The 24,962-nt window shown below is 36.2% G+C and overlaps 1 protein-coding gene across 1 annotated transcript in view; it reads right to left on the minus strand.

Annotated features, from left to right (window-relative positions):
- LOC105389611 (Down syndrome cell adhesion molecule-like protein Dscam2) overlaps window positions 1-24,962 on the minus strand; it is a 152,871-nt gene that overhangs the window by 109,991 nt on the left and 17,918 nt on the right. The window contains exon 2 of the mRNA XM_048628013.1: window positions 10,042-10,090. Coding sequence (XP_048483970.1) covers window positions 10,042-10,078 — 37 coding nt within the window. The 5' untranslated portion in view covers window positions 10,079-10,090. The remainder of the gene's footprint in view (window positions 1-10,041; window positions 10,091-24,962) is intronic.

The following is a 24,962-nucleotide window of genomic DNA, read 5'->3' on the forward strand; positions in this document are numbered from 1 at the left end:
GTACGGTGGCCTGCACCTAAAAGTAAACAGGCGGAGTTTTTAAAATAGCGATCTCAAGCTCACATGCTGTTCAAGCACATCCACATAAACACCACTGCTACACACATCACACACAACACGTCCCCGGATTTATAACAGATGCAGCTGGTCCCTTCATCATCTGGGTTCGCTATTTTAAAAACTCAATACTTATATCATTATACCTATATATCATTTGCGTGGGTTGTGATGTTGAAATCATTTTATAAGTGATTGCCAGACCGCATATTTTTTTAACTTACTCAAATACTCAGATTAACTTTATTTAATATTAGCTTATATAGGGTGAGGAAATTTAAGGGTATTAAGTAACTAACCCATACACCGTAACGCAACACTATTGCGTGATTTGCATAGTGCGAAAAAAACTTTTCCTATTTTATATTTATTTCGTATTTATCTTTGGCATTTTTTGCAAATTACACCCCCGCGCCGGCTGTCGACAGATAAATACAACTCATATTTGCATACGCCTTTGCGTACGAATGATTGATACCGCAACTTATAGAATACGCTGTACAATAAAACGAACAGTAATCTAAAGTATGATTTTAATCTCAGATACTTTATTGAGAGATTCTGAACGGTTCATCAACATTCGATTGTCCCGCGATTCAATGATGTACTTAACTTTCTATTGGTGGTACAATCGACTGTTGATGAATCATTCAAAATCTGTGAATTTAGTATCTTTGATAAAAAAATAGACTTTAAGTAATGCATTAAGGCATGGATGGAGGTAGGTGAGGTAATTCTTTGTATTTGGGCCAAGTATAAGAATTCACAAAATGGCTTCTTTTATTTACATATACCTAGGTATTTGTATAAGTTCAACATACATATTTGGCTATGTGTAATATCAATTTCAATATTCTTATAAAAGAAGCGTTATAGAAACCAATTTTAAATCTATGAAGCGAACCGACTGTTCTTCGCGGCGCCAGCTCGTATCTCATTCTGATGAGCACATTCATCATCAGCTGACAACACTCACATACACTCACTCATGTGCACGTGTACCTTTACGTTTTTTTATACAAGTATGTTTGTGTGTACATGTATGTGAAATAATGAGCTGGTTTACTATTAGGAATTTCTTTTAGTTTGGTGGAATTTTAAGTGTCTAAACGGTGTTTGGACGAGATTACTTCTCTCTGAACTTCTGTCAAGTACTACCCTAAAATTGTCTCCAAAAACATATAGATACTATCATGATTTTTCATTGCGAGGGATATCGAATGTAATACGAAAAAATCCTGAACTAAACGGTCGTAGCCGCGTAGCCGGCGTAGCGCTACGAAACTGCTACGCTGCTACGAGAGCTGTCGAGCATGCCGTATACACTACGGTTGTTGTTATACTCAAGTTGCACGCTAAGCATTAGTGGGAACAGTGGGAATAAGTTGCAATGGCTGAGAGATACCGCATGGCACTAGTTTTAATTTATTAAGTACCTACCTATATAACTACCATGTGCTGCTTACCTTGGTCATGTTTTCTTTGAAGTAAATAGGGTTTTTTTGATGAAACAATTTAACCGAAGTCAGAATTGAACACATGCGCTGTTCGCAAAGATGAATGTACCTATGAAGTATAGCAGACTAGTACACTAACTAGTTACATGCAGCTCTGAGAGAAACATTTTCCACACTACACCCCAACTAACGGTATTTAAAATCCAACACAAACGCATATTTAAAGCTAACAGGCCATTACCGAAACGTGTGGCCGCACCAACTTAGCACCGAGCACATTAAGCATTTTGACGGGCAATTTGGCTTTGCGCGTGCAGGCCCACACATGTGCTGCTCACCATTGAAAAATGACCTCTGCACTTACAACCATTTCGCACATCTGTCCCCCTTTTTACTCGGCCTCACTACGGTCACGGGTCTAGTTACGGTGGTTTCTAAGTGTTAGCTAACTCGCTTACGGACAAGTTTAGTTTATTTTGGAACTTCGTCGGTTTGTCGGATACTCTGATAGCTTAATTTCGAAGTAACGGGGGAAATTACTTTGATAAGGTTGGGTGTTGTGCCAAGTCTTTCTAGCCATATTGCTAATTATATGGAATATGAACATATCAACATTTATATGTAAGTACTGAAAGGGAAAACCGTTGTTATATCAATAGCTATATAGGTAATTTACAAAGGCATTATCATCTTTACTATACCAACTGTAATACTAGGAAATCACAGAGCATCAAACAACCTCCAGCTCAGCATGTGCTGTAGGTAATAAGGCCCCAGCGCTGGTTGTAAGGTCACCCCTCTTTTTCGCTCGTGGTCAACACTCAACACATACTGCTACAGTTTTCATGTTTCTCAGCCTCCGCTTCTTTTAAGAACACAGTTTGGTATCGGACCTTCGGCAGATGAATTATGACTACAGTATCGATTTAGGAAAGCTTGGAGCCGAAACGGGAGTGAATTGTGCAAGGCGGTACAACGCACCCGCCCACATAAATATAGCACACATTTGATAACACTGCACAACTCCCATGTTGCTGTAGAAAACTATACATATATAGATACTCTTATAAAGTGCTTTAAATTCAGCCTTTACGATGTTAAAATTGAGAGAGAAACAGAGTCTAAACAGAATTCAATACAAAGTATCACTTAGATACGGTCAGACTTTTTCTGTAGCTATACTTGTGTCTCATTTCTAAGCAAAGGCCTCCACATGCTGATTTCACACGTCTCTGTTGTCCATCTCTTGACGTCATTACAGCAAAAATCTCTCCAGGTTTCCCCACTATTTCCGCTTAGATCTAGGTACCTATTTCAAAAGTAGCTTATATTTACGTAAATCTATTTCTGATCGATACCAACAATAGCGCAGCTCTTTGGAGAAGAAGAAAATATACATAAACATAGGTATTATTCATAAGTCTGATGCAAAAAGCTCGATTTCGTGTGACAGAAATAATTCCTGCTCAATCCATTACGGCGTGGCTGTGTAGTTGTGTACAAGCAGCGCAGTTATGACAGCTTCCCATTCCACTAAACGAACTCACAATGTGGCATTTTTTAAACTACGTCCATTTAATACATAATAAGTATGCTCTCGACTGTAATCCCCGAAGAGGTAGTCCAAGGTGACTCGCAAGCGAGTCCATTCATCCCATCGTAGTACCTAGTATTTTATTAGACAACTAAGAGGGTTGAATATCGGTAAAAAATATATCTATTCTTAGATGTCTGACATTGTGTAAGGACCTTATAATATTAAAATTGTAATATACATAGCTAGATTTTATCGTTATAGTAAAGTTAACCCTAAATATAAATAAAAACTTGTTGTCTTATCCCCTTATTCATAAAAAAAGCTATAGGACGTTTTAGCTATTGAACTGTTTTGTCTCTCTGACAGAGAACAATTCGTTCTTTCTCCGTTCGTATCTCCCAACCCAACCAAATAAGTACCTTTCTGTAATATTTTACCTGAACCTCAATCAAACAACCTGTGAATTACTAGAACGGTGCCTCCGCCGCGTCACAGTCACGTAATGCCGAAGTCTGGCGGAAACGTAGCATTTATGATAATGACCGTATTTCGCAGTATTCCGCAACATTCCCTGTATTCCGTCGTAAAGACCGCTTCATTCGCACTAGCTACTGGCTTCAATCTCCATTTTTCTCAGATTTTCCGGTAATCTTGGACGAAGAGATGTTATTATTGAGCTCGGTGGAAGTTGAGCAAAATGTTGCTGAAAGCTTCGTAGGTTATGATTTCATATTTTTTTTGTATTGTTTTAGTACTTAGAGGCTTTTGTGTTGTAAATACAAATAATGCATCGATATTTTAGAGCCAATGATCGTGTCATTTTTTAATGTGATATTTTTGAATTTTATTTTAGGATGACACAAAAAAAATATTTTTAGTATGAAAGGTTCAACATCCCTATAAAATATGCGAATGGGTCTTAAATGATGTCATTAAATCGACCCACAGCCCCGAGCTATAAAAAAGCTTTCAATAAATACTGAATGATGATCGTTTTTATGGTGGTTTAGAAATATAACCTAGGATTAAAAATAGAATTTCCAAATCCTTACTTGACTTTTTTTCTTAAAATAATAGGGATTTAGAGAAAATTTTAAGTGTTTTCCAAAAAACCATACCTAAATTCTGTACCTAGCTAGTGGTAACTTTCCAGTTTCATTTAAAACTTAAACTTAATTGAAATTCAATTGCATAAAAACATAATTAAACATGTTAACCTGGCTCCACGAAACACTACATAAACATACACCCACTAGTGACTAGTGATACATATTTCTACTACTAATATATATTTCTTTAAAATCAAGTTGATTTTAAGAACTTGATTTTAAAGAAAAGAAAGCACTTTACACAACAACAAAAACTTGAGCCAATATATTCTAAACAATACTACAAGTACCTACAACTTATCCATCTACATCATAAATTGGATAAAAGACAATGGTCTGATTGATGAGGGGACGAAATAAGAATGACAGCAATAGAGCTCAATGTTATTCGACTGTCCACTTCCATCTGTAATCATTAATGTAACATAAGAGCCGACGCGACACCCCGACTGGGTGCCTTCTTTGGGATCACGAATTTAATGAAGCTAATAGTATACCTAATAGAAATAATAAAATAATTAAGTATACCTAATAGAAATCTCATTTATTTGGTGATTGTCAATATTCTACTACCATTTCACAAAGGCTCAGTCACTGAAGAGAAGAAATGGCGAAAGAGTTTAGAGGTATCTAGGGGAATTACCTATCCTCTTTTTCTTCGCAGCGTTTCAACGACACTAGAACTGGACTAGACTACTGGGTAGCTACGCTAGATACACAGAGTACGCCGGACATGATATAATTATGTAAGGTAAGGTTTATATTTGGATCGGGGCTCCTTTTATGTATTATAAGTAAGAGTAAAATTTATTCGTAAAAACTGCCCAGAAATATTCTATGAGGAAGCTGGAGTAGATCCCCTGAACATTTTCTTTGTATTTATCCTCCTTTACGCCGAAATAGAAAATGTGTGTTTAACGGTCCTTGATCCGCCTCGAACGAAATTATGTTTTCCAACGGGCTTCTTGAAAATACTTTATCATAATAATAATGTGTGTTTACTGCTAGAGTTGATACAAATAGAATTTAATATTTTACATCAATTTTAGTACAGGCACCAGACCAAAAATAATACTTCAGAGTTAAATAATTTTGGATAGTAGGTACATACCTACCTACGATGTACAATAATTTTATTGTACAGGTTTAAAAAATAGGGTCCCGTATTTTAGTTGTCCTAATGAATAATTTATTGTTTTACTTGAAATGGGTTGCCGAGTTGATTTATAAAGGTAATTACAATGAGACTAATATAATTAATGTGCCGCCGCCGCTGTATCCAAGTCACGTCTACTTTGAAATAGGCACCTTTTTTCGTCCGAAATCGAGTTAATTACGTCACGCCCAGGGGATGTTTAAATCCAGTAGATTAAAAAGAACCGTTACAGAGTAAGTAATTGAATTGAAATGTGTTCTGACTGTAAATATTTTTGGAAAATCGACAGAATTATCAATTAAAGGACCCACCGTTTAGCCTAATAGTGCATAGCCTTAAAGAATGAAACTCGCTCTTTTGTGTTAGAAACCCTTATTTTGCCGTTACATTTCTACACTTGAGAACATTATTTTTTATTGGTAGGTATTTAAAAGTTAAAACTGTTTCTTTTATTTTATTTAGGTATTCTTGCTTTTTACATATTTTTTCAGTTTTTATATTATTTTCTAAGTCAGTTATTTCCACGAATAAATTGTAAGTAGGTAGGCTACTTCTTCCCTCAATTTACCTTTTATGTAACTTATCAACCATTTGCACGCTCTACCTTTTAATATCGTAAAAAATAACGAACCGTGAGCAACAAGTAAATAGAAAAAAATATAATAAACCTAAGCGTTACATTATGCTCATGATATTTATTTATATTTGGGGCCAGCATAACAATGGGTTATTTAGCTTATGGTCCAATAGTACGCTGGCTATAGAAAATACTGGCATCTTTCACTACCCAAAAGCTACTAGTTATGAATTTTCTACTGACTTGTGACACAATTAGGAAAAATAACTAGGTACTTGTTACAAAAATATATAGCATATTAATTTATTTATATCTACTTAAAGCAATGAAAACAGAACTTTGGCTTTCCAAAAGTATATATATGTATTACAAGTTTAGTAATAAAGGTTCATAATAATAAAGTCCTTTTGCCTAATTTCCGCTAGGATTGCCAATCATAGACTTAGTATATACTAGCGTATAGACGAACAAAGCGAGCGAGGGATAAGAAAATCCCTTACGGAAATTTGGCAAGATAGAAAAGGATAGCGAATCCAATGAAACTGTGACTGGTTTTGAATGACAGAGCGTCACAATTCAGCACGCGGAAAATCAACACCTTAGTATTTTGGATTTTTTGCGTACATCGTGGTTTATTTTCAGTAAATCTAATTGTATTCAACAATGGTAACATCTTCTGCGATTGATTGTGGCGTTAATCATAGAAATAATCCTGAAAATTGCACATTTCACACGTAAATACCAAAATCGTCATCACTGCTATGACGCGTATATTTTTGGTTAAAACTTGTCTTTTATCCTGTATTAAATATAAAATAATGCCAATGCTGTTGTTTACTTTCATATTTTGTGTATGTGGAAGTCCATTTGTTAATAATTTACAAGATTTTAGTGGATATATTTTTCATCAATTTATTTTACATGTACGCTAGGGATTGACTCAAATTAATCGATATCATTATCGATATTTTATCTTGAATGTTAGCTATAAAAATAAGTCAGGGCAAGGCACATCTTTTAACAAACACATAAACTAATTATCCTAACTAATATTATAAATGCGAAAGTAACTGTGTCTGTCTGTCTGTCTGTCTGTCTGTCTGTTACGCTTTCACGCCAAAAGTACTGAACGGATTTGAATGAAATTTGGTATACATACAGTCTAGACCCTGGGAAAGAACATAGGCTACTTTTTATCCCGGAATTCCCACGGGAAAACTTTATAAGGCGAAGCGAAGCTCGCGGGAACAGCTACTTTTCTATAATTTGTCCAACAGATTCCCTCTATAGATATTATAATAAGACGAAAGTGGTTGAAATTAGTTGGACGCGTTGGTTGGAATCCAAAGAACTCTACCATTTGCAGCAATTCGACTTAAGAATGAATGTAAACTTCATAATTTAGGAAACGAAACTGTAATGAACCAGTTAAATAAATAAATATGTGGGAACATCTTAGACACGGCCATCCGAGGCAGAGCCTGTAATATGGGTCAGACAGCTGATATATCTAAGATTGTTCTGTTTAAAAGTCAATAAAATAAGGAGCGATGAAAAAAGTGTTTTTATTTTTATTTATGCATTTTTTACACTATGTCAAAATTATAATCTGGACAACAACAGTCTATGGAACAACTCTCCAAGGGTCGAACATCGAACTTCAATAACTTATCGATGGTCCTCCAAAGTAAAGCAAGGTACATCACTAGCTAATGCACACACTGAAAAATCAAAATTGGTCACGTTTTATCGAGCTGTCAGTTCGTCTATACGCTAGTATATACTAAGTCTATGTTGCCAATCACAATGCGATGTGCTATAGACACGGCTGAACAGAGTCAGGCCCAACTTTTTTCGATGCAAGTACGTAATATTAGATAGTAAGGAGGGATGCGAAGATTCGACCACAGGCTACCAAAATTGCTAGAAAATTAAAATCACGGGGCAATGAATACAATGAAATGGAGTCATATTTTTAAAAAGTCAGTGTGAAGCGATGTTTATGATCATAGCTGAGACCAAATAATAAAAATAAGTACTTAATACACGGTCATATAAAATATATGAGAGATAAATGCATAAATAAATTTATAACACCCCTCTTTTTGGGGTGCCAAACAGCGGCAAGAAACGCTGTCCGCCTCTATTTATACACCGCGCTAAGCGAGTTTACGTGTCTTGCTTGCTAATGGCCGCCCAAGTAGAATAATACTGTGACCATGCCATGCCAGATGCTACTAAAATAAATAAGTGCTTATATGTTTTATCTACTGCACATATATCTATTTTATATTGGCCGGTGGAGCCGCAGTTGCAGATGACTGCAAATTTGAATGCTAAGTGAGATATAATAAAGTCGAATTGAGTTTGCTAATGTGATCGGGGAGGAAGTGTTGTGCTTGTACCACGCTTCGACTTTTACCTACCAGCTTATGCAGAGGCAATATGCCACCTTTTATGATTTAAAATTGCAAGTACAGAAACCTATGGGGCAGGTTTCAGTAATAATGACTTCCAAAAGGTTTCTCTGCAAGAATGGTTCCGTGTTTAATATAAGAGCTTCAAAGATACCAACCTAAAGGGTCTTGACTTGACACAAAGAAACACGGAAATTAAGTGTCTTTAAGTTTTATATTTTTTCCAAATGAAGTACGAAACCCTATAAAATTGACAGTGTTTATTTATAAACAAGATGTATGTGTGCAGTATCAAACTCAGCAACGATGAGACAAGTGAGTCCAAACTGGGCGTGAATATTTAAATCGGAGTTCGCCGCTACCCTCGGAATACGGACACAAAATTGACTTAAATTTTAAGGCACTTAGCCAAAAGTTCCGCCCAAGTTTCAAGTTACTTTGGAAGTATTGAATCCCAGCGGGTTCCAGATATTCCGTACTTCCCACTTAGCGGACGCGTTGAAATCTTTCTGTTTGTCGGCAACTGTGATTTAAATACTGCCATGTGTGGGAAAAGTCGTGCCTATAGGTTCAGGTACGTCCGGCGCACCGACAGTCACCATGCAGCCAGCTTACGTTTATCTCACTAAGCTGATATTTCACTACGGTGACAAACCCTAGTCCAGGGCCTTAAAAGTCTGCTAATGAATGGCGGCTCAATGCTGTGTCGTCTGAATGGTTTTCCGACTTTAGGTATCTGTTTTCTCTTGGTTAGTGAGTCTCAGTAGTGCAATATGAAACACTTAACACTTATTACTGTTTTTAACGTTAGTTCTTTAAAAAATATGCAATAAATATTTACTAAAACGCAGATAATGAATACCCATGCTGCCGACACACAACTGTGCCGCCATTCCTTAGCAGACTTGGGGCCCAGAGCTGTTGCATTTGTCACCAACAAGCTGAGTAGAAGAAAGTGAACGCTATTAAGTCTTTTTTTTATTGAAGGCATAAATACAGCTAGCAAGAAGTGTATAGTATATTGTATAACTCGGCGCGCGAGACAAGTTCTAGCTCACACGCTTCCTCAACCCTAACATAAATACTAGGAAACCTACACTACTTAAACTTCATCCTTTAGAAACAACGCTACGGTTGGAAGATAAATTTAATTAGTCGCGAAGAGTACTTATAAGTGTTAGGAAGTTTTCACTTGTCTAGAGCTAGGTCTCGCTGCATATTATCATAACTAATTACTTATTAGGTACATTGCAATGGCATTAACCTTCTGGTTTCAATATTAAATGCTTTCACATATTTTCTGTATTACATAATCTTCACGTTCCTTTGGTGATACTCTCAATACTAAAGAGTAAAGCTAACATTTCGATGTAACTAACAGCTTCCGTAATGTAATCTGACGCCAATGTAGCTTAAAATTGTTTCTCGGGAAAAGACACTACACTGGATTTTATTTTCCAATGTTGTATGGTTTTGTTCCTGTCTACAACCAATACATAAAATTCTTGAAACTATGTAGGTATTGCTATTGTTAATTATCTGAATGTTCTCCTAAATAAATTAATTACGTCTGCACTGCACTAATTATCTGTTATTACATAGGTATATGAAACAAAAAAAGATATGCATTATTTTAACGTCGGGTAGAATATTTTTATGGAATTATGATTTGATATCTAAAAATAACTTTTAAAGCAATTAACAAAGAAAATATATTATAAAAGTACTTACCTAAAGAACTGAGCAGTAAAATAACGTAGAGCTTCATTTTCCCGGAATCCTGCAAAAATACAGAAAGCAAGTTCAATTTAAAGTTTTATTTCTAGAAGATTTCTTCATGATCACAAGTAACAAACCCGCTCTAACTAAGATTCAGGGGTTTCTTACTTTCCAGTAAGAGCGTAGGTATATATATATTTTGTAACAACATACATGTAAGAACCAACAATTACCAACATACAAGCACAAGTTTAAACTAAAAAAAACAGATTCATTGATTAACTTTCTATTTCATCCCATTGGAATCTCGGGATTACCACTGACAGAATAATTATAAGTATAACTCAGGATCAGGGGTTATTTAGCAACTTTACTGCACCAAAAACGTCGGCTATCGTATGTGCGCCCAAATTGGCACCTTTACGCATCAACTAGGAACCTAAACACATTGTCTGTTCAGTGTTCACTCTATGATTGTTATTGATTACACGTCAGCCCTAACATAATATTGCTGAGTCCTGCACAAGCCCTGATGTTCCTGTAATGGAGAACACGCCAAGATAATGTGTGTGGGCTAACCGGGTAAGATCATTAGGCGCGTTTGTGCTACATGTAATATGATCCAACTAGTGCCCTAACTTGCGGTAGCTGAACTCGGACGGGCATACATTGTGTTCATGGTAAATGTAGAGTCAGCAAGATAAGTAGGTATCCATGTAAGTTAAAACAGTTTGACTCCCCCTGGCCAAATATTGATTGCTGGATGAATATACTTTCGATAAATACACAATCACACAAGCTATATTTAATGAATGATCTGTGTATCTTCGGTAGATTTGAATGTGAAAGTAAAGCGCTGTTATTTATCATAATAACAATAATTACAGCTCTAACCTAAACTTACTTAAACCTTTTATACCAAAGATACTAAGAAAATATACTTAATATACCTACATGATGTGAGATATTTCGTAATTCAGCAGAGTTCAGTGAAAACAAATTATCTTAAATGATCTTCCAGTCGACTGAACTTCGTGTCAGAATTTACCTAAGTTAGCGTAAGTATTTATTCGCACCAGTGGGCTTGGTCTCGGATGTCAGAACACGAGAACATAATCTCCTGAACATGATGTTTCATTAGAACAATTTAAATGGTAGAAGTAGGTAGGTATTATGACTTTCTCGACCATATCTCTCTGTGACTTTTTACGGGTATTGTAGCTTTCAGGAGGACCGAGTACAGTGACTTCTCAAATGTAATATTATGTTCCTGATTATACAATATATTTAAATATATTAATCGTAGAAGCTTTAAAACATCTGACAGCCGGTTACCCCTTTTACCCAACAACTTCAGTGCATTGTACTCATTCAAAAACGACGGCAAATACGGGTCGCGACCTATCACGTGAGTACAAATGTAAAGTGAGAAGCGGATGACTTGCTTGCGAGTCACCTCTGACTACCCTTTCGGCGATTATAGTCAGAAACAAAAACAAACAGTCCATAGAAGTCTTCTTTATGTTTAAAAACTTTTTATCTTATAAATGTCGCAATTTTTTTGCATCTCTACCTAAGTTACCCTTTCTGCTTTGTATACCACTTTTGCAACACCCTGTATAGCAATTATAACAAAATATTTAAAATACTCCACAACTTATTACATATTTGTGCTTATTTACTATATTCTATACATCATTATAACATCCATACGAGTACGCAGAATAATTTTCGGTAAATGTACCGCAAATACGCTTAGCGTACGAGTGTCGCGTCTAAACGCTCTCAGTGAGTCCGACATCCAGGTTAATGTGAGATCAATACGAGCCTCGCTCATTACCATTAATACCAATTTGAACACGCCGAGTCGCTTGTTGCCAGCTCCAGAACAGAAGAAAAGAGGTATGAGGAAATAAAACGGCCAAGTGCGAGTCAGATACACGCACAAATTCAATCGCGTTTTTTTAACTCCTGATGAAAAGGAGGGGTGTTATAAGTTAAACGTGTTTTGTATTTATATATATCTCCGTGTGTGTATCTGTCTGTGGTAGTGTAGCTTAGAAAGGCTTAACTGAATTTCCATTTGTTTTTTGGGTCTTATTTTATGTTAGCCAGAGTGTTTTTAGTGATATTTTATAAAAATCGGCTGAGTTATGCGACTATTAGTGCATATAGTGTGGTCGTGAATATAGAGGGTTTTAAACGTTAGCAACTTGTACGTTATAGCATAGAATAACAAGTACAGTAGTACCTACGTGTATACTACGCATTATAATCATATTTTCAGATTTATGATTCTTTAATCATTTTTATCTGTGAAGTACCTACTTCACAGATAAAATATAATTTGGGCATCCAATGGGCAATACCGATGTTCAAGGGCTTATCAAACTCGCGTTTCGGCGCAGGTGCTCAAAAAATGAGCTTACTTTTTAGGGCGCCTCGTAAATCGATTACTACATAAAAAAACCTTCATGTTCTTGACAGATTCGACCACTTTAATAATCTAGGAGAATAAATGGAATGCGGGGATTGACGTTGAATCAGACCTTCATAAGTATAGAAATAAAATCAATTTACTTAAATTATTTTGTATGAAGTTGTTGGAGTGGCGCTAAATAGAACCTATTTGTTTGACTTATTTTATTGCTCTATAGAATTCACGTGTAATATACCTATTATGTTTAACTTTTACCCAACTTCTTCAATTTATATAATGTTTCCTCGAAATTCATTGTGCAAGAAATCTTTTCACGTGGTTAGCTTTATTGAAATATAACCAATTCCCAATTCCATAAATGTGTAGTGAGGGCAGAACGAAGAATCACATATCATTCCGGGAACGTGCCCTGAAAATCCAGTCGAGGTGTAGTAGGGGTTGGGAATTAATAGCGATTCATTTCTCACTTCAGAAGCATATGACGTCGTCTGAGTGTGAAGCTGCTTCGTATAGCGGGAATGCATATAAACGTTTCAGAATATAGCGAGTACATAAAGCCAAATTTCGCGATATTAATACAGTGAAATGGACCGGAGATGGGAATATGGAATAGCGCTCGCTGTTTGGTATGAGCTGTTTACCGGGTATGTGTCCAAAATAGAACAGCCATTTCCAGTAATAAATTGGTGTCATAGAAAGGGAGGTATAAATATAGGACAGTAGACAGTTAGTATTATATTTTTAAACAATATCTAAGTAATAATAAAGCTAAGTATAAGTATACTCTTCTTACTAATGATATGTATTGAGAAGTACATAGTTTTGAGTTATGACATACATATGTACCTAGACCTAAAACATAGAACTTCTTAATTTTTTAGCTGCAGTGATTGCAGTGGTATACTTATTTATTTATTTATTTATTTATTTATTTATTTATTTATTTATTTCTTGGAAAACAAACAGCATGCTTAATACATAATGTTACTTATCAAATGAATAGTACATAGGCCAGTAAAGTTTTCACAAACAATAATTTGGTACTTTCGTTGTTACAGAGAAAAAGCTATAATTACTTAATACATTTTAACATATTATTAGAACTTAAATATCTCAGTTATATTAATCTACTTAGTTGTAAGTTATTAATTTATAATACTTAATACATCATAATTTTATAATAGCCTGTATTATCCTTATTATTTTGTAGGTGTTCAGAATGAAGCCCGTTTCATAGGTGCTACGAACATAATTATCCTGAATATGTATCTTTAAAAAAAATGTCTTGTCACAGAATTTAGCTGTAATGTAAGTATAACTGTAAAATAATAGATAGGTAAATCAATCATGAATGCTTAGAATGGTTTCAAATCCATATTAAATTTGAGAATTAATTAAAATTTACGGGATCGGCATGTTCATTTAATCCGAAACCCAAAGTGTTGTGCAAAATTTCATTAGCTACGCTTTGTTTATGATTTTAATTAAACGTGATTAGGTAATAAACAACGAGCTTTTAAGTAGGCTTTGGGTAACTTTTCAAGTGGCAAATGTTACGTTACTGTAACGCCAACTATACGTATACAGGGTGTTGTTTATAACTTCACAAAATGTAGGCCGTAATTCACTCCTATTTATCCCTTTTCATAGATGATATAAGTAGTACCTATGTAGTACCAGTCTTTGTCTAGGCTCTAGCGTCATAAACTACATACACCAATTGATCTTTTCCATGAACGAATAAAAACTATAAGTTATTTTCACCATTAACGTTTTCTTTTGTATATTTCTTAAGCTATTTCTTGCTTACAGGAACAAGAAAATAATATTTTTTCAATGATATTGCAACATGAAAAGGATTGTTGTAATAATTTAATTAACTGATCATTACTGGTAGCATTATTGATACTTAATTTCCTTGTGTTGACTGTTGTTGAAGTATGTTAATTATTAATTTATGTTACCGTTGGCATACTTGACATAATTATATGTATTAAGTACGTTTATGGCGATGGAGTAAAAAAAACAACTACCTTTTATATATGAATCTAACTAAAATCTGATCTAGCATTCCTAATTCTCACTAAATTTTAACAAGAAGTAAAAATATATCAAAATTTCTTATCGGTTCAATGGTCCTTCGCTTCGATTTACTTTTCTCATTTCCAGAAAATCATTATGAGTTATCTATTGAGGAGCGAGGGATTTTATTTCCTCTATTTCCTCCCGTTGACGGATGCGAGCATTTCATAAAAATCCGCTCCAATTACTGGCCTGGTCCATCGTGTTTTATCACAGTCAGTGCCTTTACGTGTGAAATAGAAAAAAGAAGAAGAATACACTATTATATAATCAATGCCGTATAGTTAATAAACGTACGATTTAATTGTGCACTTGATCGATCAAATCCGCATGTCACATTAACTAGTCTTGGGGTAGCCGGCATCGCCCATGGTGCTTGTTAACCAGGTGCACAGTTAATTCGTACGAGTAGTATTAATATGGTGACACCTGTAGTGTATTGGCATTATGCATAGTGTTATCCATGTCTCGAGCGTATACGTCACAGATTCGCCGTTGACAGGTCGGGGGGATCTATGGTTGGCGGTGAAAGTAAAAGGTTGTGGTGATACGTTGGCGAGCCAAATAAATAGTGATTACTGTGATAATATTAGAGACATTACAACACCGATTAGCTATTAGCCGGTATATAAGTCCAAACGAAGAAACTTATACTTGCGATAATGCACTACAGGAGATAGTTGAAGATATTTTTATCTTAGAACGCCTTTAACACCCGATGCAAATAATATGTAGCTTTTCCTCATTTTCATAATGCAATAGGTATAAAATATGTACCTACATAAGTACTGCTTAGTAATCAGTAAATCCCAACCATAATAATAATAATGTACCTACCTATCAATCGTGTCTCGAACCCTTTCTAAGCAAGTCCGATTGATTTCGTCGCATCATTAGGTTATCAGGTGACCGAGTAGCTATATAGTAAAAGTATCAAAAAAAGGGTGTCGTGACGCAGTTCAATATTCGACGGAACTGATCCTACCATAGTGATAACATACAATTACGTATTATGATAACAGAGTTATTAGAGTCAGGCAGGGTTAATTTTGAAGTGCCACGGAAGACAATTTTGACCTACTTTCTATATCGGAGGAAGAACCTAATGATTTCTAACCGCAAACGAAAATGATCTAAATAAATATATTAATTATAAAACTAAGTAAACGAAAATATAAAACGAAATTGTTTTCTATTATTCATTATGTATTCTCCAGCAACCCGTACTAGGCCAGCGTGGTGGACAAGGAGACCCGTGCCCCAGCAGTGGTGACGTGAATCGTGATTGGTCGTGATGATTATAAATATTGTACATGATGTTGCAAAAGTGGTATAGTAAGGAACAACTTCTTTTCTAGACTTCAGAATGATTCGCTGATAGTAATATAAATATTGTTTGAATCTGATAGGTATATCTCACTTTCTGAATCGGGTGTATCTCAATCCTATAAAGAAGATTTGATGTCCTTCAAGTTTACTGCAGAACCCTTACGCAACAGTGGTCAGGTAAATAACAATTAGGGTACCCTAAACAAATGACTCGGTCGTCTAATGTGGGAAACTAACCTAATAGTCACTGTAACTGGCCATTATTCTAGTGTCGAGATCATCGTTAACTATGTAAAGTAGGAAATGTATTCAGATTGGCCGGCGAATCATATAGGTAAATAGGTATATTTTAAATGCTGTATGTATTTTAAGTTCTTTTGTATGTCATAAAAAGCATATTTTGATAGTTAATTTTAATTTCGCATCTCAAATATTAACAAGTTTACATAACATTTCAGCCAACTTAACCGAAATCTTGTACAGCACGTTTCCCGGATATGTCGTAACTTTGGAAGAATATTTATTTTATTTATTTATTACACAATGAAAGTATAATTTTGTAGGATCATAAGATCGCAGTAAGTTGTCTGCACACTTCACTAGGCAGGCCCGTGCTGAAGTGTGAAGGTCCTGTTCCGTTCCTCATTATGCTTTAAATTTTATTAATTATTATTAAACAAAAAACTAGGTAAATTATATATTTATTTTATTTTGCCTACTGTATTAAACAAACTAATTTAAATATAATACGTATATAAATAGGATAATTTAACATAAATATATTAAACTTGGGTAGAATACTAGACATCATCATCATCACGACCCATTACGTCCCCACTGCTGGGGCACGGGTCTCCTTCCAATGAAGGAAGGGTTTTAGGCCTAGTCCACCACGCTGGCAAAGTGCGGGTTGGTGGACCCCAACACAAGCAAGCTTGTGCTGAGAGAGTTGTCGGGTAAGTGGGCAACCCGACTGTCAGATGTTTTCAAACCGCCCGAAGGCCTCTGACTAGGCTTAACGACTAACGCCGAAGTAGCAACCGGGACCCACGGCTTAACGTGCCGTCCGAAGCACGGAAGCGTCCAGAAAAGCACCACTTGAAATTGGTCACCCATCCAATGGCTGACCGTGTCAGTTGTTGCTTAACCTCAGCGATCAGTTACCATCACTGAGGCCCGCTCGACTACGGACGCTTCTAGAGAATTCGTCGGAGAATACTAGACATATTAGAATAATAATAAGATCAAAAAAGTAACTACTAGGTACTACAAGTAAAAACTACAACCATAGGTAAATTCTTTGATAATCAATGATCAGTTCGAACTGTACAGTGTACACTGTACAGTGTGTACACATATGGCCGGATATTAATGACGCAATCGCCCCAACGGAACCCGATCACGTTAGGGCGTCCAGTCATCCATTATAAGTACAAATATCGGCGCCCTATTAACTTTAACCGGGCTCTAGCTTCATAAACTGTCCCATACTCGTAGCTAATGTAATGAGTCAGGTGATTGGTTGATTAAATTAACACGAGCGGCCAGCGCTAGTCCCCATTGGCCCGTTCCACTGTGGGGTTTAATTTATTCCCTTTACCTTTGGAATTGTTTTGGGCAGAGTTTTCAGTGAAGCGCACAGATGGTTTCATCCGAATGTAGGGAAGGTGTAATCGTATACAAAATTAAATACACTACCTGCAATACATATTTATACATATAACAGATTTATCAGCTTCATATTTTGTGATTACCTAATTCAATAAAAATCTCGATACTAGACTAATATACAAAGTCCAAAGTGTACCTACCTACGTTTAGTTTAGTTATCAAATCGATGTATCTAGGTACCTTCAGCAGACAAAATTTGAATAACAAACCCGAACACGGACAGAACAATATTTTCATGAATCATAACGTCCGCAGTTCTACTGAAAAATGTGTATTTCAGCTTGACAGGTACTTACGATGCATTCGGAATAACAAATCGCGACCGATGCTGGGTCTCGCGCACAGATGCATCATGCTAAAGCTTTGCGATCCTGGTACTTTAGGGGAATGATTCAGACAATTATGGACAGACAGCCTGACTTTGTCAATTTAATTCTCTGTTATTATTGCTATAAAATAAACAGCTCTACTTACAACCATGAAAAGTTAAAACCTCATCAAATTAAATAGCTTAAAACAAGTCGATGCATAAACCCACACATGCAAATCATGTGACGCAGCCACCAGGCCACTCTTCAGGAGAAGTGACGAAAACTCCGCTGAATAATTTGCAACACCAACGAGTTACGAACACAGAGGATGCACAACTTCCTCTATGCATTTTACATAGTGGCACTGAGTTACGGTAACTAACTGACTGTCACAAGATTGAGAGGATTCGATCTTACTTTGTAATGAGGAAAGCAGATTATTTCTTTGTTACTACATTACAAGTACTGTACTTGCTATTCTATGCTACATATATCAAACGCTTATGTTGCGCACGTATATTGTGTTGCATCTATCAAAAGAACTCTTAATTTATACTCGCTTACGAATGGACCCTTTGCGAGAGAAGTATCAAATGTAAGTCTGGCGCACTCTTACCATTTACCATGGTGACAAATCTAGTGCAGCTCTAGTATTTCTCACAGACACGCCAAGAAACTACAGTATTGTGCAAATTAATGTGAACACAAGTGAAAATTTGAAAAAAATACATTTATTAGTTCTAAAATAATAAAAAAACAGAGATATATTACAAGAGATATATTAAAAAAACCGGCCAAGTGCGAGTCGGGCTCGCGCACAAAGGGTTCCGTAGCAGCAAAATTACAGTTAAATCAACCTATCTCAAAAACTATAACAGATACTTTGATCAAACCAAAAATCGTTGAAAGAGTTAATTAGCATGCATCACCTCTATTTTTTTTAGAATTTTATACCCCGTAGTTATAAAAATAGAGGGGGGGGGGGGGGACATACTTTTTACGACTTTGAGAGCTGATATCTCAAAAACCGTTCACTTTAAGAAAAATGTTTTTTAGAAAACTTTATATCATTTTAAAAGACCTTTCCATTGATACCCCACACGGGTATGTACATCGAAAAAAAAATTTCATCCCTCAGTTACATGTATGGGGGGCCCCACCCCCAATTTTTTTTTTACTATTTAGTGTCATATTTTTGTAGCGGTTCATACAACACATATTCCCATCAAATTTCATCACTGTAGTACTTATAGTTTCCGAGTAAATCGGCTGTGACAGACGGACAGACGGACAGACGGACAGACGGACATGACGAAACTATAAGGGTTCCGTTTTTGCCATTTTGGCTACGGAACCCTAAAAATGTGTCTTCCCTGGCTTTTATAACTTCTTCAACACGTTTTGGCATAGAATCGACATGGTTTTAACAGTCATCAATTAAATTCAATCATAAATTTGATGATAACGGTCAATAAGTTTTTCAACAAAATTCGGCTCCATGCCATGTGTCTAAGATTATGCTTAAATATTTCATGAACAACAAGATATCATGCCTTTGGATGGCCAGAGAACTCACCAGCACTTAATCCCATTGAAAATAAGTGGGCCATCGTGAAAGTTAGACTTCGGAAAACGGATTGCACAAGAAAAACTAAAACGATTGAGGCTGTAATCTATACAAGTTTTTTAGACCAGTAAATAAATAATAAAAATAAAATCAATAAATATCTCACACACGGCCATCCGACCCCAAGCTAGGCAGAACCTGTGTTATGGGTGTCGGACAGCCGATATATCTACACAAATATATAGATAGATAGATACTAAATATAAATATCAACACCCAAGACCCGAGTACAAATATCTGTCTTTAAACAAATATCTGCCCCAGCCGGGAATCGAACCCGGGACCTTCGGCATAGCAGTCAGGGTCACTAACCACTACGCCATTCGACCGTCACATAAATATCAGAAAACTGTTAAAATCATGTCGATTCTATGCCAAAACGTGTTGAATAAGTTATAAAAGCCAGGGAGGACACATTTTCTATTAAAATAACTTAAATTGTATTAATATATCTCTGTTTTTTTATATTTTAGAACTAATAAATGTATTTTTTCAAATTTTCACTCGTGTTCACATTAATTTGCACAATACTGTAGATTAATAATAAGATACTTATACCGAGTATTAGAGGCATACAAATTATTATATTCTTCAAATTATCCATTAAATTCACCACAGCCACCCAAGGAAGCCGCAAGGGGCGCTTACCCTTACCGCCCACGAAACAACAACAACATGAACCGCCGAGCACATCCGACATGAAATACGTTTCATTTGCTGTGGAATTCTGCGGCGCAATAATTTAAATGCTAACAGTTTCAGCCACGTACACCGAAGTCTTCCTACGTGCTTCCCCGCCTCGCGATGTTATTAAGGCCATCCATCATTGAGAACTTAAACACAATAAACAACTGCGGGTAACGATACCGGCACTGTCTGCTCGCGAGATTGAACACACCCTGCTGTGTACAGGGGGGTCACTTTATACGACGGAAAATCAAGATTCGGAGTGCTACTGCACGAGCCACGACTCTATCTCGTTGTATTAAACGTGCCGATTGCACAACAGCTCTCGTTCGTTCGCCGGCATAGAGTAACCCTTCTGAACGCTGCGGTGAGAGATTGGGAAATTGCAGCAGTTTTTTTGTATTTTCACAAAAGTGTAGGTTGTATTTTGTGAGGTACCTGACTGATAGGCGATGGTGGGTGGATATGGACTTGGATAGGGTTGCATGAATGTCTCTAGCAGTGGACGATGGTTGACTGATGATTGTTTTAAATACTGCCTGTTTCTAGGCTCGGACTATTTAGCTACTCAATTTAACAAGATTACTATTATAATAATATGTGGCATTTTATAAAATAATAGAGAATAATTTGACGAATGAAATCAGAATTCAAAGGGGAAGTTAGTTGAGGTGATAGGGAGACCGAGTACACCGGCAGCGCGCCAGTCATCCATCAAATTCAATATTCTACCTCATTCTACTATGACATTATGACTTCCATAACTCGATATCGAAGTTTTCTCATACAGACGTAATATTTTCACGATTCAGCCGACGCGCTGCATTCAAGACTTTTCCGATACCAAGAACATCATAAATACATACCTTGCACTGCATTATTGGCAATTTAATTTTGAACTTTACATTATATGTATAGGTATTCGTAAGTATATTTGTTCAGACTATAGCAGTCCACTGCTGGAAGAAGGCCTGTCACAAAGCAAGCCACTAGATGTGATCTAGACGACCGAATGGCGTAGTGGTTAGTGACCTGACTACTGAGCCGATGGTCCCGGGTTCGATTCCCGGCTGGGGCAGATATTTGTTTAAAGACAGATATTTGTACCTCGGGTCTTGGGTGTTGATATTTATATTTAGTATCTATATATCTATGTATTTGTGTAGAATCTACAATCTACACTGTAGATATATCAGCTGTCCGACACCCATAACACAGGTTCTGCCTAGCTTGGGGTCGGATGGCCGTGTGTGAGATGTCCCCACATATTTATTTATTTATATTTATAGCTATCCCCATCAAATCATTAGCAGCCGCATATTTTTTTTACACTGATGTAACCATGAATCTCGCACTAAATATGTTCGGCCTAGAGACCTCCGTAGATAGAGTATATATCTTATTTACTTCAACTATGCTTATCCAATCAAAAAATAGTCCAGAGTATCTCTGCAATTATAGCCTATCATAATATGCCGTTGTAGCAATGGCTTGGAGCAGACTGCGCCGCTCGCACAATGAAGCAATATTGTCACTCAGGACGCTCGCAACCAATCAAATTCAATAACTAAACCGTTCAACGCAAAAGCTCTTGGAAAGCACGGAGAAATGTGACAATATGTCTCGTGTAGAAAGTTGCAGACAGGCCGTGAAATTCGCTTCGCTTTATGAATATGTATTCTTTGTGTCAAGCATTCGCTGCACAGGTAAGAGCTAGGGTTGTGTGCAACTACAGTACACACTACATACTACATACGAGTATGTGCTACTACGGAACAAACGCAAAGGGTCACGTACAACGCGAATGTAGAGGAAGTACAGTTCTGATTTACTGGAATTTACCGTTTATCTGCCAGTTTCTATATCTCTATCTATCCATAATTGGTAGTTACTTTCATACGATTTTGACATAATCAAAAGTAACCATCTGTCAAAATCGTATGAAAGTAACTACCAGTTATAGATAGATAGAGTTATAGAAACTGGCAGTATGTCATGTTGTCGGATGAATACCTATTAGTTTACTCACGGGTATTGAAAAAGTTTCGCTTACTACCTACCTAAATGTTGACACTAAATGACCCCAACTTTTTCAAGCATTTCATTTAGACTTTGATCAAAATATTTACGTTTTTAGTTGCTAATATTCTAATCTGATTCGCTGTCAATTGTACTTGCAACTTTAATATTGCATATTTATACCGTTCATGAGTAATTTGGTGCTATTGTCACTGGCCCTTTTTAGCTTAAAATTTATAGGTACTTCAACTCAGACCTCATTTCTGCTGTGATCCTGTTATAACATCTCTCGTGTCTATTATGATCGTGCAGCATCTCCATCTGATCAGCCCCGAGTGCAGTGCCGGCGCGTGCCTCTGCATCGACTGCTCTTATTACTTGCATTTTTCACCCCCCCCCCCCTCCTACCCCTACACCAGGCGAATGAGTCCCCCCCTTTATGGAATAGAGTGGTAAATGTCTCTGGTCAGAGGTGGGAGTAAGTGGTAACAGTGTCAGGGCGGGCGGTTTTAAAGCGAACGTTTAGTTTGAAAAAAAAATGGTGTGCGGTAAGAATACCTACTTATTACAAAATTTGTTGTTTAGTAATGGTTTAGTTATGTAAAATAATAAATTATTATAAACGCCCTAATTAGGTACTTACCTACACTACATGTCCTTATAACAATGATGAATTTTCCTACAAACTTAATGAATTAGTTATAATTATTATTTGATTCGTATATTTCCAAGAACATCCCTTTCTGAAATTGTATGAATACTACGATAAAGACACTCACGCATGTCATTATATCAACTCGGTATATAATACCTATATGTATGTATGTAGTTTCTTTTGGAAGTATCATTTGTTTTCTCCCGCTTGTCTGCCGATGCCGCAAATATTAAATGTGATACAAGATAAAACACAATAGAAATATTATATCTACATATTCAGATATCGGCGCGTTTCGTATAATGTGATGGTATTTTATTGTTGTCTGCTTTTGATGTGTGCTTCCGTTTCTTACTGTGTCGTCTGAATAATGATTTCATAAATAAAATTATGTACTTGTAATACAGCTGAAATAAAATACCGATATAACATAATGTACATTAGTAAATATCTGCGTGACTTTTTACTACAGCTAGCGGCAAGTAAAATTAATTTTACAATATTTGAACAACTTTTGATTGACTAAAGGTATATAACATAGGTAATATACTAATATAACATAAATTAATATCGCCTATAAGTAGGTTTTCAAGCTTACATATCGAGTTCCGCCACTTTAAACATCGGTACCGAGGCGAGCTTTCAATATTACGAGTATGATCGAAGGTCTGAAGACTCGGCAGCTGTCAGTCCAAAGCCAAATTAAAACCATTAATTATGAACGAACTAAAATAAAACTGAAAAGCGTCAGACCCTTTTTATTTCTCGAATGTAAATATTTAATGAAAATGGCTGAGATCATGTCTGGTTTTGATGGAGAATGGCCGGGGACTGCATTATGCATGCGGCTTAAAGGGAGCCATTACGGTCCCTTTAACGACAACGGTAGGTAAGTAGTCCTATCTACTGGTAGTTGAAAGGGTTAACCCTAATAGGATTTGGTATTTTTTTAACCAGTTGTGCCTTTAACTGAACATTACACATAGCATTAAAAACTTAGTGGAACTTCATGTACCTACAAATTTGTACCACTTATCATCTCAGCATCTCATATTATTATATTTTCAGATAGTTTCAATTATAATCAATTACGGAGTTCAACGCATAATTATTTTACAAAAAACCGCAAAGATTTGTATTCACATACTCAAAAGGGTGTATGTAGGTACCTAATGAGAACATAAACAAAGAAGTTTTATTGATATGATGTTATCTTTGTTTCCTCAGGGAACAAATTAAACTGTCACGCTCAGTGATAGATTAAGATTAATACTAGCTAAATGCTAAATAAAACCAGATAGAACTCTCTCGATCCCTGAAGTTCTATTCGATTTATGTCTCTATTTACAAAAACCACGGATATTTGAATTGCCGTTTTTATAAATATTTCCTCCTGGGTAATGTTCTCCCTTGCGGGGTAGGCATATGTGGCTGTATCCACTGTTTAAGGTAACTAGAAAACCACATAAAAGTTGAGACGAAGTGGTCTAAACTTTGTACCGTTTACGCGATGGTTTTTAATTATATCAGTACTTAATGAAACCTTTTTATTTATATAAAAACTACCTAGGCGCCTAAACAATTAGGTTGAAAAACATTAAGTTCGTATTATATGAGACCCACCATTATTAATTAAAAACATGAAGGTACTAAAAAGCCCGGGTGTAAGCTTTTAGTATCGTAAACAATGTTTAATTCTCCGCTTACACATCGGTACAAAGAAAAACCTTCAACGGCGCTCTTTTTCTACGTAAGTATTAAAGACTGGATTAGCTAGAAAATGTTTCATAAATTTAATTTAAGTATTTTTACGAGATCTTTAAGACTCGCTAACTTTTTTGAACTTTTTGATATTTTTTACACCATTAAAATAATTAAATAACTTAGGTATGACGTCACGACAGGTGGATGATTATGGGCTGATGATGATGACAGAATTTTGACGTAGGATAAACATTGAAGACGTTGGAAGACGGGTCACGAAGCTGAAGTGGAGGTAGGCAGGGCATCTGGCAAGGCGAGAAGACAGCAGATGGACCAAGGACCAAGTCGGTAGGTCACTGATACGTTGGTCCGAAGACTTTAGAAAAGTATCTAACCTTAGCTGGATGA

Source organism: Plutella xylostella, chromosome 19 (assembly GCF_932276165.1).
Source record: "Plutella xylostella chromosome 19, ilPluXylo3.1, whole genome shotgun sequence".
Lineage (NCBI taxonomy): Eukaryota > Metazoa > Arthropoda > Insecta > Lepidoptera > Plutellidae > Plutella > Plutella xylostella.